The sequence below is a fragment of the Chlorocebus sabaeus genome, chromosome 11 (assembly GCF_047675955.1).
Source record: "Chlorocebus sabaeus isolate Y175 chromosome 11, mChlSab1.0.hap1, whole genome shotgun sequence".
Classification (NCBI taxonomy): Eukaryota; Metazoa; Chordata; class Mammalia; order Primates; family Cercopithecidae; genus Chlorocebus; species Chlorocebus sabaeus.
In genome coordinates, this window is record NC_132914.1 from 33,330,973 (window position 1) to 33,346,882 (window position 15,910).

At 37.2% G+C, this 15,910-nt stretch overlaps 1 protein-coding gene across 8 annotated transcripts in view; it reads left to right on the forward strand.

Moving 5' to 3' along the window:
• Positions 1 to 15,910, forward strand: part of DNM1L (dynamin 1 like) — a 66,741-nt gene that overhangs the window by 21,108 nt on the left and 29,723 nt on the right. For 4 of the 8 annotated variants that reach the window (XM_007968123.3, XM_007968124.3, XM_007968128.3 and 1 more), the window contains exons 2-7: positions 2,726 to 2,873; positions 7,657 to 7,695; positions 9,190 to 9,236; positions 9,954 to 10,025; positions 12,723 to 12,809; positions 14,975 to 15,137. In XM_007968123.3, the coding sequence (XP_007966314.2) occupies positions 2,726 to 2,873; positions 7,657 to 7,695; positions 9,190 to 9,236; positions 9,954 to 10,025; positions 12,723 to 12,809; positions 14,975 to 15,137 (556 nt within the window). The remainder of the gene's footprint in view (positions 1 to 2,725; positions 2,874 to 7,656; positions 7,696 to 9,189; positions 9,237 to 9,953; positions 10,026 to 12,722; positions 12,810 to 14,974; positions 15,138 to 15,910) is intronic. The other 4 variants (XM_007968125.3, XM_007968126.3, XM_007968130.3 and 1 more) reach the window with 1 other exon arrangement.

The following is a 15,910-nucleotide window of genomic DNA, read 5'->3' on the forward strand; positions in this document are numbered from 1 at the left end:
ACTGTATAGAAAAATAACAGTTTATTGCAAACTTAAGAAAAATGACAAATTTAGAAATATTTTAAAATGTATAATAGAGGTTTATATATTATTTGATTATTCCATAAGCTGTTAGTATTGATATTTTTTATTATTTAGTAATTGGATATTGGTATTGTATGTATGTTAAATTCCCTGAATGTAAGTGATATGGTGGCTGGCTCCTGGAATCCCAGCTACTTGGGAGGCTGAGGTGGCTTGAGGATCTCTTGAGGCCAGAAGTTAGAAGCTGCAGTGAGCTATGATCACGCCATTGCACTCCAGCCAGAATGACAGAATGAGACCCCCATCTCTTAAAAAAAAAAACAAAAAAAAATCCTGAATGTGATCATTATATTGTGGTTTTATAGAAGAATGCCCTTGTTCTTAGGAGATGCATGCCACAGTGTTTAGAGTGGAGTATCATGATTTCTGTAACTAACTCTCAAATAGGACAGCAAAAGGAGAAAAAGTCTTTGTGTGTACATGTAAGGAGAGAGAGACATAAAGTAAATGTGTCAAAAATGTTAAGTGGTGAATTATGTTAAGATATATGAGTATTCACTGTTACCATTCTTGCAACTTTTTTTGTGGCATTGAAAATTTCAAAATAAAAAGTTGGAAAATATTTAAAACAACATACAATGAAATACTTATTATGGATAAATAACTTTATTATAAACTAATAAGAAATATATAAAATGCTAGTATTTGAATAAGCAAATCACTAAAGGAGAAATATAGAAAGCCCTTAAACAAAAGGATGCTTGACCTCAATAATAAAGGAATGCAAATTTAAATGAGCTGTCAGTATCCATCTAGCAAAGTAGCAAAGATTCGAAAAGCAATGCTTTGGGAGTCTGAGGCGGGCAGATCACTTGAGGTCAGGAGTTTGAAACCAGCCTGGCCCACATGGTGAAACCCTGTCTCTACTAAAAATACAAAACAGCTGGCTGTGGTGGCACACGACTGTAATCCCAGCTACTTGGGAGGCTGAGGCAGGAGAACTGCTTGAACCCAGGAGGTGGAGGTTGCAGAGAGCTGAGATCGTGCCACTGCATTCCAGCAGCCTGGGCGACAGAGGAAGACTCCATCTCAAAAAAAAAAAAAAAAAAAAAGCAATGATGCTTAATACTGATGGGGCTGTAGCAAATTGAACAAAGTGGTAACTGTTGGAAATATAGCTTGATGCCATCTTCTCTGCAGTCTGGCAGTATCTATGAATGCTTAAAATCTGTATGCTCGTTAATCACAGCAATTTAACTTAAATGAACTAAATCTAGTGAGGTAATAGGATAAGTGACTAAGGTTATATGTATAAGCACATTTATTGCAGCATTGTTAATAACAGCAAAAACCATCTAAATGCTCATCAGTTCGGGTTTGGTTTTACACATAGTAGAATATTGTTTTAACTATTACTTTTTTTTGAGAAGGAGTCTCACTCTGTGCCCAGGCTGGAGTGTGATGGTGTGACCTCAGCTCACTGCAACCTCTACCTCCCGGGTTTAAGCTATTCTCCTGCCTCAGCCTCCCGAGTAGCTGGGATTACAGGCACGCACCACCATGCCCAGTTAATTTTTGTATTTTTAGTAGAGACAGGGTTTTGCCATGTTGGCCAGTCTGGTCTCGAACTCCTGACCTCAGGTGATCTGCCTGCCTCAGCCTCCCAAAGTGCTGGGAATTAATACAGAAGTAGTTAATGTATAGATATGGAACAATATCCCTGATTATTACATTAAAAATAAAAGCAGGTTAGGCCAGGAGCAGTGGTTCATGCCTGTAATCCCAGCACTTGGGAGACTGAGGTGGGAGGATTGCTTGAACCCAGGAGTTTGAGACAAGCCTGGGCAACATGGCAAAGCCCCACCTTTACAAAATACAAAAATTAGAACGGTATAGTAGTACGTGCCTGTAGTCTCAGCTACTGGGAAGGCTGACGTGGGAGGATCACCGTATCCTGGGGAGGTCAAGGCTGCAATGAGCTGTGATCGCACCACTGCAATCTAGCCTGGGTAATGGAGTGACACATTGTAATAATAATAATTAATAAAAATAGAAGGTTAGAGAAAAAGATATGCATTACTGTCCCATTTACAGTAAAATAACTACATATTATAGGCATAATTTTATATATACCAATATTATGTAGGTTTTGAAACCTGGTTGGTCTCCGAGTATCAAAACAGGTGGGAAAATTATGGGAAAACAGGGCTTTTATTTTCTGGTTTTGGCTTAAAAACAAATAGATCATGTAATAGGAAATAAAATTATCTTTCATTTAGAAAGTCTGTGGCCGGGTGTGGTGGCTCATGCCTGTAATCCCAGCACTTTGGGAGGCTGAGGCAGGTGGATCACCTGAGGTTGGGAGTTCAAGACCAGCCTGACCAACATGGAGAAACCCCGTCTCTACTAAAAATACAAAAAGTTAGCCAGGTGTGGTGGCACATGTCTGTAATCCCAGCTACTTGGGAGGCTGAGGCAGGAGAATAGCTTGAACCCGGGAGGCGGAGGTTGCGGTGAGCTGAGATCATGGCCATTGCAGTCCAGCCTGGGCAACAAGAGCCTCCGTTTCAAAAAAAAAAAAAAAAAAGTCTCTGCACTAATTAAAACAATTCTGTATGCTGGTTTGTTAATATAGTTTATTGAATTAACAAAAAAATGTGTTAAGAAACTCATTTTGCTCTTGTATATATTCTGTTTCCAGAGCAGTGGAAAGAGCTCAGTGCTAGAAAGCCTGGTGGGGAGGGACCTGCTTCCCAGAGGTACTGGAATTGTCACTCGGAGACCTCTCATTCTGCAACTCGTCCATGTTTCACAAGAAGATAAACGAAAAACAACAGGAGAAGAAAATGGTAAATTTCAGATTTGAGATAAGAATTATTTTACAGGTCTTCATTTTTGATCTGTTCTTAAAAAGATATGAATTGATTAGACAATTAGAAATTAGTGGCTGTAGCATAAACAGAAGTCCTGTGAGAAGTAGTATGCATCTTTCTTAATGTAAAGAAAGAGTAGTTTTTGTTTTGTTTTGTTTTTGAGATGTGAGTCTCACTCTGTTGCCCCGGCTGGAGTGCAGTAGTGCAATATTGGCTCACTGCAGCCTCCACCTCCTGGGCTCAAGTCATTCTCCTGCCTCAGCCTGCCAAGTAGCTGGGATTACAGGTGCCCACCACCACGCCCAGCAATTTTTTGTATTTTTAGTAGAGACAGGCTTTCACTTTGTTGGCCAGGCTGGTCTCGAACTCCTGACCTCAAGTCATCTGCCTGCCGTGGCCTCCCAAAGTGCGGATCATGATGTCAGAAGTTCAAGACCAGCCTGGCCAATATGGTGAAACCCTGTCTCTGCTAAAAATACAAAAATTAGCCAGATTTGGTGGCACATGCCTGTAGTCCCAGCTACTCAGGAGACTGAGGCAGAAGAATCACTTGAATCCAGGAGGCAGAGGTTGCAGTGAGCTGAGATTATACCACTGCACTCCAGCCTAGACGACAGAGTGAGACTCAGTCTCAAAAAAAAGAAGAAGAAGAAGAAAATAGGCATTGTCCTTTATAACCGTTCTTTTTTGATTAAATTGAAAATATGTTAGGGGCCGGGCGCGGTGGCTCAAGCCTGTAATCCCAGCACTTTGGGAGGCCGAGATGGGTGGATCACGAGGTCAGGAGATCGAGACCATCCTGGCTAACACGGTGAAACCCCATCTCTACTAAAAAATACAAAAAACTAGCCGGGCGAGGTGGCGGGCGCCTGTAGTCCCAGCTACTCGGGAGGCTGAGGCAGGAGAATGGCGTAAACCCGGGAGGCAGAGCTTGCAGTGAGCTGAGATCTGGCCACTGCACCCCAGCCTGGGCACAGGGCAAGACTCCGTCTCAAAAAAAAAAAAAAAAAAAGAAAATATGTTAGGGAATACTGTGTGTCTATCAGCAGATTTTAAGTTGCTTATCAAATATGTATCCTGTGGTAATTATATTAGTGAGGTTTGAAATGTTGAATGAGAGTAATGTATTTAATCTTCCTATTTAGTTCAGTATTTGGCTCAGACTTTCTTATTTATAGAACTCTGTAACATAGCTCTAATTCTTAAATTACTTTTGCAGCAGAGTACCATATCTGTTACTTATCTGCAGAGATCTGTTTTCAGTGCAGTTTTATTCTACTTCTTATTCTGATTTAAGATAGGATGATAGTATTGACAAAATTGAACTTATTTTAATTTCTGTGTCTGATTTTTTTCATTTACTGTAGGAGCTGTTGGTGGTGATGAGTTGAATTTTTTAATGGGGAAAGAAAACTTCATGAGCATCTGTTATGACTCTAGAATGTTAGTCACTGAAGCAAGTTAGTGTAGTTGTAGATGTTGCAAAGTAATATTTTTAGATAGATTGCCAGTGGATATATGGGAGCGTTTTAATTACATTAGGTAGCTTCTGGGTATGTTATTCATCACTTTGCATTTCTCTAATACTTACTGAAGTTCTGAACCTTGAATTTAATCATTTTGGATTAATCTAGCGTTCACCTTCAAATGTATAGAATAACACTACAGAATTTCATCCCCACTAACTGATTTCATCAAATTTACCAAACACCTGAAACTAAGACCTTAAGAAAGTATATATTAGGTCTGTCTCTCTGTTTTTTTTTTTTAACTTTCATTTTCTTCTGTCACCTTCAGGGGGCCCGTGATATCCTGTCTCTCAGAAACTATTTGAATTTTGGGCAGTGTTTCCTTAGATAAAATTGTGCTTGTTAGAAAAGGGTGTACATTTCAGCTATAGAAGTGTCAGCTCCTTGGTATCTCTTTGTTTTTATGTCCACTATGTTTTTTTATTTTTTATTTTTATTTTTTGAGACGGAGTCTCGCTCTGTCGCCCAGGCTGGAGTGCGGTGACCGGATCTCAGCTCACTGCAAGCTCCGCCTCCCGGGTTCACGCCATTTTCCTGCCTCAGCCTCCGGAATAGCTGGGACTACAGGCGCCCGCCACCTTGCCCGGCTAGTTTTTTGTATTTTTTTAAGTAGAGACGGGGTTTCACCATGTTAGCCAGGATGGTCTCGATCTCTCGACTTCGTGATCCGCCCGTCTCGGCCTTCCATAGTGCTGGGATTACAGGCGTGAGCCACCACGCCCGGCCTATGTCCACTATGTTTTGTTGATGTCTCCTCTTAGTAGTTGGTCAGTAAATCTGCCTACGTATTGTTTTTTTCCAAGCTTAGTGCTGATTTTTTATATACATTTGCCTAAAATGGCAACTCAACTACCCCAAACACAATATAGATTATATAAATTTGAGTACTAGATTTCACATGTTTTATTCTAGGATAGACAGTTCCTTAGTTTTTCATCAAGGCTTCTTTATCGTTGGAATAAACAATTCTAGCATATCATAAATCATCCTAACCCAGAGAAAATTAGAAACCATGAAGCAGATAAACAATATAGTTAGCTAGAAGAGTGTGAACTACCTGACAGCCTGATAATAAGAGAGGAGAAAGGGAGGAAAGCATTAACTTTCCAAAAAAAAAGAAGGAATCAGTTGCTAACATTTTGTGTAAGGATTTTAGCCAGTGAAGGCTTAGATACATGACAAAGACCTAGGTTACCAATAATAGATTGAGTAGTACATTCTAAGATGACATGGAGAAGTATAATCCATTTTAGATGTAGCTCCATCAAAACTGGCTAAAGTAAAACATTTTAGTGTTTAATATGTATAATTCAACTATCAGGAAATTTATTTAGCATAGGATTCTTCATTCTGTCAACTGTGGGATAACTGAGGTGTCAATATGTACATTTATGGTCATCTCAGCTTGCCCCTTCTGCCAATGTGAAAGAATTTTCTGTTAAAATTTTATTAAAAACAATACTAAACTATGTTTTAGAGTGGAGTGGTGGTTCAGTTTGAACAGAACTCCACAGTTATCTTTCATATATTTGTAAGAAATAAATCAGGCTTTCCTCAGCTTTCCTTTGAGACAAAATCCAAAAGTAGCATGCTGATTAAAGGCCAAAATTGTGCTATATATGATGCTTCTGAACAGTGTCAGTAGAAATTGGAAAAAAAAATGTGAAAAAAAAAAAGAATTTATTTTGGGGAGAAAAGTTGTTGAACTAAAGCAAAAGCTTTTTTGTTTTCTTTTTAAAAAATGCAAACATAGGCCGGGCATTGTGGCTCATGCCTGTAACCCTAGCACTTTGGGAGGCCGAGGTGGGTGGATCACCTGAGGTCAGGAGTTTGAGACCAGCTTGGCCAACATGGTGAAACGTCATCTCTACTAAAAATACAAAAATAAGCTGGGCGTGGTGGTGGGTGCCTGTAATCCTAGCTAATCGGGAGGCTGAGGCAGGAGAATCACTTGAACCCAGGAGGTGGAAGTTGCAGTGAGCTGAGATCGTGCCATTGCACTCCAGCCTGGGCAACAGAGCAAGACTCTGTCTCAAAAAAAAAAAAAAAGCAGACATACCTGTTTCACAGAATAATGCTTAAGATCTTGGTATAATTTGAATTATTACCCCTATTTCTTTAAGTAACCTATTTGTAAAAGCAATCAGTTGCCCCCTCAAAAAAGCAGTAAAATTATACATCAGAATTAAAGGAAAGAGATAGGATTAATTTTTCTGCATAAGGTGCTATGATACACGTAGTAGTCTCCTTTTGGGTTGAGTCCACGAAGGTGAAGAGTTAACTTTCTGCAGTGTTCTATTAAATCCAATATATGTTTCAAGTAAAATAACCTTATACAGTCCAGTCTTAGCCAATGGGGCAAATACTTACATATACTTAACTAACTTTTAAGGTTTTGAAAGATGTATTTAGTATTTTTTGTAGATTTTTAAAAATCAGGCAATTTATCTTTTCCCATAGGAAGTTATCAGATATCTCAGGCAAAGTGTTTTTTTTTTGAGGCAGAGTCTTGCTGTGTTGCCCAGGCTGGTGTGCAGTGGCGCAGTGATCTTGGCTCACTGAAACGTCCTGGGTTCAAGCAATTCTCCTGCCTCAGCCTCCCGAGTAGCTGGGATTACAGGTGTGTGTCACTAGGCCCAGCTAATTTTTGTATTTTTAGTAAAGACGATGTTTTGCCATGTTGGCCAGGCTGGTCTCGAGCTTCTGATCTCAGGTGATCAGTCTGCCTTGGCATCTCAAAGTGCTGGGATTACAGGTGTGAGCCCCACACCTGTCCCAAATTTTTGAATAGTGGATTGATTGTGCTTCATTTGTGTCAGAGTTAGAAACAGTGGTGACATAACTTTTTTATTATTAATTTTAAAAATTTAATTTTTATTTTTTAGACTAGTCAAGTGCAGTAGTGAGAAGGGGGGAAAGAGTAGAACAAGGAGTTCCATCTGTAACTGACTGAACAATCAATTGAGATAACTACCTTCACACAAGGCAGATATAGCTAATTATATTGGAAAGGTTTTTTCCTAAAAAAGTTATGGCAAGCAATATGCTTTGTTTCTGTGACTTAAAAATATTATATACGTCCCTCTAATTCTAGTTGTAAATTTTGAATGATTGAATGCTATGTGCATTTGAAATGTGATCAGGTTTCTGCACATTTGAATTTTTAATAAGGTTTAAAATTTTAGGGATAAGCACTAAACTTATTCTGTGCTGTTTCTCTTTAACTACAGACCCTGCTACATGGAAAAACTCAAGACACCTTTCTAAAGGTTTCCTTTATCCATTTGCTTTTGACCCTTTTTTTCTCTTATGCCTGCATGTGTGCTTATGTACTATTACAGGCTGTGTGCATTTTTTTTTTCTTCCATTTTTATTTGCCCATCCACATTGATTGCAGGTTTTAGTGGTTCTTGTTATTTTTTTGGCATTGCATCAAAATGCAAGCTTTTTTGGTGGTGAATGTAATTTATTTTATTTTTATTTTTGAAGACGTGCTTGTGAAGTCAGGCCTTTTTAAATATAATAAGATAAAGTAGAAACAGCTCTTTGGTATGTAGTACTTGCATTTTGTGAGTTCTGTTCACCTAGATTACTCCAGTCCTCCAATGAGACTTCTTGGAAGAAGGTACTAAGCTACAAGTAGGTGAGCATTTTATCTGCAAAAAGGATCCGGTTTTATTTACCTTTATCCCACCAAAGCATTGACTCACTCTTCTATTTATCTGAATATCTTACAATCATTTTTATTTAGACTTCAGGTGGCTGATATGCATTATTCAATAAACTTACTAAGATATTTTAACCTTCTCTAAATTTGACAAAAGCAAAACAGCTGTGTTTGGAGGAGATTAAAGTTAGATTATCTTTCCACAATTAAACAGTTCTAGTTTCTCTAGGAAAAACAGAATGTATCTTGCTCTCCAAGTTTTAGACTACTTCACACAGTGCAACAGTGAATCTATTTTCCTCTTTCAGCAAGTACAAGAGGAACAGACCTATGACTGGAAACTAGTGGAGAGTGGCAACTCCTTACGCTGCATATACCAGGGTTCTTGTTTTTTCTTTTCTTCCATTTTCTTTCTTTCCTGCCTCCAGTTCCAAGGGAAAAGTCTTGACCCTGGGGGAAAATCACCTTGAAAGTGTGTGTAAATTACAAAGCAGCTAGCTCTATAATAATGAGAGAGCTCTTTAAAGGAACAGCAAATTGTGACTCTACAGGTAACCAACAGGAATCCAAATTTTTAAAAAGAACTGAAGAATTAGCTGTTTCATGACACATTGTAAAATTTTTCCTTGAGTCATATGTGTAAATCTGTTACATACGTGTTTTGCACTACTCAGTGGGATTCTTAATTTTTCTTCTTAGCCCCTAACTTTACTTTCATCAGAAAACTGCTTTTATATGTAAGATGTTTAAAACTAAATAATATTCCTTTTACTGTAATATAACTTCACCAAAAAAATGAAGAGAAACAATTTTATTTGCAAAATCTAGATTTCAGCTGGTGGGAAGGCATGTGAGCAGCTCTGCCTGAAGTTGGTCGTGTTTTTGAAATACACCATACAATTTTTAAAATATAATTTAGCAGAAAATACAATTTCAGAAAAATATAATTTAGCAGACTTTAAAATACTTGTTAACTTGTACTTGATGGCAGAATTAAATACAAGTTAACAAGTGTTTTATTATGTTGCCTTTTTGAATTCCTAAAGATAAAAAGTAGTTTCCATAGTTTCTAATAAATGAGTTTTTCTTTTTCCAGGGGTGGAAGCAGAAGAATGGGGTAAATTTCTTCACACCAAAAATAAGGTAATCACACAAGCGTATAATGAAATAATGTTGAAAATAATATTTTGTATGAATACTTGATAATTTAGTTTCTAATCATTGGCAATTAAGTTATTTTGAAGTAACTATAACTATTCCTTATAAAATAAATCTTAGTAACGTTTCCAACCACAGTTTATTGGAAAACACTTGAAATTGAGGTTGATTTTCTCTGTGATTTGGTGATTCTTAATTGTTGTGGGATCAGGAAGCTTTGAAACGTTCATAATGGTCAGGCATAGCGGCTCATGCAAGTAATCCCAGTACTTAGGGAGGCCAAAATGGGTGGATCAGTTGAGCCCAGGAGTTTGAGTCCAGCCTGGGCAATATAAGGAGATCCTGTCTCTGTAAAAACTAAAAAAAATTAGCCTCTCATGGTGGCATGCACCTGTAGTCCTAGCTACTTGGAAGGCTGAGGCAGGAGGATGGCTTGAGGATGTAAGGTTGAGGCTGTAGTGAGCCATGATTATGCCAGAGTCAGACCCTGTCTCAAAAAAAAAAGGCCAAACAAACAAACAAAAAACAACTCATAAAAAAACTATGAATCCTTAGCTCAGAAAATGATATGTATACATTTGAATTTATTTATTCTCTGAAGCAAATACATAGACATCCTTGAAGTATATGGACTTCCCCTCCAACTTAAGAACTTTTGATCTTATTTTGAATATTATGCTTTTTTATTTCGAAAACTTTTAGCTTTACACGGATTTTGATGAAATTCGACAAGAAATTGAAAATGAAACAGAAAGAATTTCAGGAAATAATAAGGTAGGCATCTTTTTAGACCTAGAAGGCATAAGCATCAGTAAATATATAATTGAGGTATTCTGTACATAATATGTGAAGGGCATTGTAAATTCATACTCTTGATCTTAGCCAAAAGGCCGAGAAGCGATGGACATTGAAAATTCATAATGGACTTTGAAACAAATGGAGTATTTTCACAAATATGTAGAACTTTGCTTAAAATCCCTTTTCTTTCTTAAAGCTTTCATATAAATCAGGTATTTTATTTAGATGTTTATTATTGTTCCTGTCATGTACATACCACATTATTATATAATTCTACTTAATATTGCTACAATAAGTTATCTTTTTCTGAAGGATTGATTGTACTCCAACTCAGGAAGCATTGTATCACTTATTTATATCTTTTGAGGAGTTCTTTTTCTTGCCTGTGTATGGCTCTTTGCAAAGAGAGACACATTGGGAATATTTTTTTTTTTTTTTTTTTTTTTTTTTTTTAGTGAAAATGAAAAGTAATACATTAGCAACTGGTTATTTTCTTATTTTCTGAGATTGTGAGAATGTAAAGTAAGTTAGGTATCTAAGATACTGTTAGTCTTGACACTAATCCCTTGCCTGAATCCTGCTGTCTTCTGTCTTCTCTCTCCTTTATTCCTATTATTTTTCTCTTTACATTTTTACATATATCTCTTTAAATTTTTATTTCCCTTCCTTTTTGTTCTTAGCTCCATTCTTACATTATCCAGAGGCACATTTAATCCCACAAGTGGGCCCTAGCCTAGTACTAATATTCAACAAATATTGAAACCTTGTATCTGCCAGTTACTGTGCTAAAAGATTATTTCCTGACAGAAAGGCATTTTTAGAGTCATGTTAACTCTTTATGACTGTTCAAGGTATTTGTTGCTGTTATATAGTGACTGACTGAGGTTTGTCCATTATTGAACTCTAGGCTGGTTACCTTTGAGTTACTGCTACTGCTGCTATACTTCCCTGAATTTCTAGAAACCATGTTGTGTAGAAGGGGTTGGAAAAGTGGCCAGAAACTAGATTAGCTTGTCATCATTCCTCTAATTATATCAGGGATATTTTTGGCTTTTGGAATGTTATTGATCATAACATCAGTCTGAATTATCTCTCCTACAGTCCCCATTTACTTACTGAACTCAGCAATTGGTGGTAATTTTACACAGTACCAGAATTTAGAGTGTTGTGGTGATTCAAAAATGTTTTTAGTTAACTAAACTGAATGTTATTAAAGATTGAGTCTATATACCTACAAGATGTTTAATTTATGTTGAGGATATAATTTACTTCCCTAGCAGCTTTTCATCCGCAGTGTCTAAAAGATGAAAAGTCCCCCAACCCCAAATCTATGAAACATCTCTTCTTTCCCAAATCACGTATGTAATGAAGTAAATGATACTTTGATCTTATATAATTTTTATGTCAAAATGTGTAAATGACTGCATATGCCTAACATAAAGCCCTGAAGGATTTAAAATGTCTATGAGATTGGAGTTGTAAAGGCATTGGGCAAAGCTTTGTATTGGACATGATAGGGGAATGCCATGGCAATAAAGGTCCTGAGAAATATACAACCTAAATAGGTATGCCAGGTATTGACATCTGTTGGCTTTGGAGTACTGGAGTATTTAAAATGAAAAAGTAGCACAAAGTAATCTAAAATAGCAAATATAATTGTATAGGGAACATGGAGTAAAGGATATTAAAAACTTGCTGGCAAATTAGAATTTTCAGTGGGTTAATGAGGGAAAACGTAAGGTGGATAAACAGATGATGAGAGGATATATTAAAGGGTAAAGAAGGGCATGTACAAAGATGGGGTATAAACATCTCGTAAGTGTCTTTTTACATGTAGTTGATTTAATCCTAAAACTTGCAGAGGGCCAGTGGTGAAGAGGAGGGAGCCTACACAGTAATCTTAGTCTACAGGAGAGAAAATACATGTATCTCTCACTATCCAAATTCTTACTAGACATTAAAGATTTAGATAAACTTCTTGAGGAATCTCTTACCATACACATTCTTGCCACTTGATATTCAAAGATCAGGAACCAAGCTGATTTGGACAACTTGTTATCTATGCCTTACCTTCTGAACTTGGAGCCTCATAAATTTGGATAGTGAGGAATACATTATTCTTTTATTCAGTGCTAAATCTATTAAACATGTTTAAGGAATGGTATATGCCAGCCTGGGCAACATTGTAATGCCCTGTCTCTACAAAAAATTTTTTAAAAATTACCTGGGCATGGTGGTACACACCTTATAGTCCCAGCTACTCAGGAGGCTAAGGCAAGAGGATTGCTTGGGCCCAGGATTTTGAGGCTGCAGTGTACCATGATTACACCACTGCACTCCAGCCTGGGTAATAGAGTGAGAACTGGTCTCAAAAAAAAGGGGAAAGGTGTATGTTTATAATCAAGAGAAAAGAATCTAAAATAATACATGGTATGTAATACATGTGTATATAATATGATACAGGGGTGGAGGTAGGCTTATAACCTGTTAATATGGCTGGCTACCTAACTTCCCATGTGTTTCATCAGGTTTTGATTGTTAAAAAAAGTTTTTGGGATCATTACTTAATTCATTTTTAAAAGCATCAATGTCTATGTACTTGAAGTTTATTACTTCATAGTTCATTGAAATTTTAATGTGATTTTTATATAATATTTTAAAATTTATTTCTAGGGAGTAAGCCCTGAACCAATTCATCTTAAGATTTTTTCACCCAACGTTGTCAATTTGACACTTGTGGATTTGCCAGGAATGACCAAGGTAAGGAAGGAATAGTCGTAGATTTGGTCAGGTTGTTTTCACTTCCTTGACATCCCATATGAGAATAATCAGCTTCTTTTTGAAATCACTTTGATCTGTTAGCAGCATTTGATAACATTGAGCCCTCCTTTCTCCTTGAAACACTTTCTTTACTTGGCTTCCAGGATACCACACTCTACAGGTTTATCTCCAGTCTCACTGGCCACTCCTTTTCAGTCTCTTTTGCTGTTTCTTCTCATCTCCCCAATGTCTAAACAGTAAGTGCCCCAGAGCTCAGTTTGTGGACCTCTTGTTTTCTCTAGGTACACTTTCCCCTTGATGATTTCATCAGATTTTATGGCTTTAACTACATAAGGCTCTGTATATTGATGGCATTCAAATATCTCCAGACTTGTGTATCTAGTTCCTATTCAACATATATACTTAAATGTCTAATAGACATTTCAAACTCTAATACCAAATTCCTGACCTGTTCCTCAACTAGATTTGGTCCTTCTGTAGTCTTCCCTCATTGCAATAAATGGCAACTCATGAAAAAGCTGAGTTGATTTTTAATTATTAGTTCCTTGCCCATCTCTGTTTGGTGTGGTGGCTTATCCTGTAATCCCAGCACTTTGGGAGATCAAGATGGGAGGAATTCTTTGAGCCCAGGAGTTTGAGACCAGCCTGGGCAACATAGGGAGACCATGTCTCTACAAAAAGTACAAAAATTAGTCGGGCAGGGTGGTGCATGCATGTAGTCCCAGCTGAGGCAAGAGGATTGCTTGAGCCCAGGAATTTGAGGCTACAGTGAGCTATGATTGCATCACTGCACTCTATCCTGGCCAACAGAGTGAGACCCTGTCTCTAAATAAATAAATAATAAATAAATGGCAACTCCATTCTGCCAATTGCTTAGTCAGAGTTTGTAGTCATCCTTGACACAAATTTATCCCACATCCCACTTCCTGCCAGCAAATCCTCTTGGCTGTTCCTACCTTTATAGTATATCCAGAACTCAATCGTGTTTTATAAATTCATAGCTACTATCCTAATCTAGCCACTATCATGCCACCTAGATTACTGCACAATAATAAATAATAGGTCTTCCTCATGATCTCATCTTAGTAGACAGTGATACTATTAAAGTGAAAATTCGATTGTGTCATCCCTTGGCTCAAAACCTCTCCAGTTGCTTATCATTCCTTGACTTAAAACTTCTCCCATTTCACTCAGAGTAAAAGCCCAAGTTTTTACAGAGATCTGAAGTATCTACTTGGTACGTCCCTATTCTCCTAACTCCTCTTGCTTCAGCCTCCTGCCCTCACTGTTCACTCTCTTTGGACTGTTTTCCCCCCACATATCTGTATGTACCTCTCCCTTATTGGCTTAATTTCTGCTCATTCTCTTAAGTGTCAGTTGTCTCAGTGAAGTTTCCCTGATTACTGTATTTAAAAACATAAACCAATTTAAAACATTAAAATCGTAATCCTAATGGCCAGGTGCAGTGGCTTATGCTTGTAGTTCTAGCACTTTGGGAGGCTGGGGCAGGAGGATCATTTGAGCCCAGGAGTTCAAAGATACAGTGAGCTATGATCGCACCATTGCACTCCAGCCTAGGTGATAGAGTGAGACCCTGTCTCAAAAAAAAAAAAAAATCATAATCTTCTCTAATCATTCCCTAGCCTGCTGTTCTGCCTTATTTTTCCATAGCCCTTACCACCATCTGGATACTATATATATGTTTTTGTTTATTATATGCCTGTTATTACTAAAACATAAGTTCTATGAAGACAGGAAGTTTGGTCTTTTTAAAATTCGCTACTGTAACATAATCTGACATGACCTGAAATCACGTTCAGAAAAGAGCCTGAAATAGAGTAGGCTGCCAGTAAACACTTGATAATTGAATGAATGAATCAATGAATTTGTATCTAGCCAATCCACACTGACCAGTTCTTAACAGGGGATTGTATTAAATTAACTTTTGATATTTGCAAGAGTTACAGTTTGAGACTCGACACATTACCAGAATCATAAATACCACTGTAGTATATTATTAATGTCTTTATTTTTATTTTAACTATTTGTAAATGGATATACCTATATTCTGTGGATTAATTGTGGGTAAAAAAGCTGAGTTGATTTTTAACTATTAGTTCCTTGCTCATCTCTGTTTGGTTTAGGTGCCTGTAGGTGATCAACCTAAGGATATTGAGCTTCAAATCAGAGAGCTCATTCTTCGGTTCATCAGTAACCCAAATTCCATTATCCTCGCTGTCACTGCTGCTAATACAGATATGGCAACATCAGAGGCACTTAAAATTTCAAGAGAGGTAGATCCAGATGGTAAGGACAGATGTTAATATTTAATGAGATGCTTATTTTACAATGGTAAATCTACCCTTGAGAAAGGATTTTTTCTCTTTAAAAACAGTATCTCTAGTTGTTAATACAAATTTAAAAGATAATGCTTTCCTATTTTTGTTTATAAAAATAGAAATTCTGATGGAAAATAAGGTTATTAAATTGCTATACAGACTAGGCAAAAATATTTCACATCTTTATTTGTAATGGTTACCTAATAATTTTAAAATAATACAGTGGCTTTGCAAAAAGGATTTCTTGTTTTGCAACTTAGGTATTTGAATGGCTGGCTTTTAAGAGTAAATCACATAGCCAGGTGTGGTCACATGTGCCTGTGGTCCCAGCTACTCAGAAGGCTGAGATGGGAGCATTGTTTGAGGTCAGGAGTTCAAAGTCAGCCTGGGCAACATAGACTCTGTTAAAAAAAAAATAACATAGTAGATAATCATTGTAGATTATTATGGTACAGTAGAGAATTATGGTATCTACATTCTGCAGAGGTAGAGAACATTTAGACATGCTCAAGGCAAAGGGGATTTTTAGAAATGATGGTAAAATCCTTTCATGAAGCATTTTAACCCCAAGGATTAGTTCACACTGTGGGTCACTGATGCTTGACTAATGATGTAGTGCACATCTCGTAGCATGTATAAAATGCTGGCTTGTAAGAGAGTGGTTACTATTGTTGCTAACAAATGTCTGCATGGCCTCATATAGAAACCATTTTTTTCACCTTACTATTTAGAGGGTCTGAA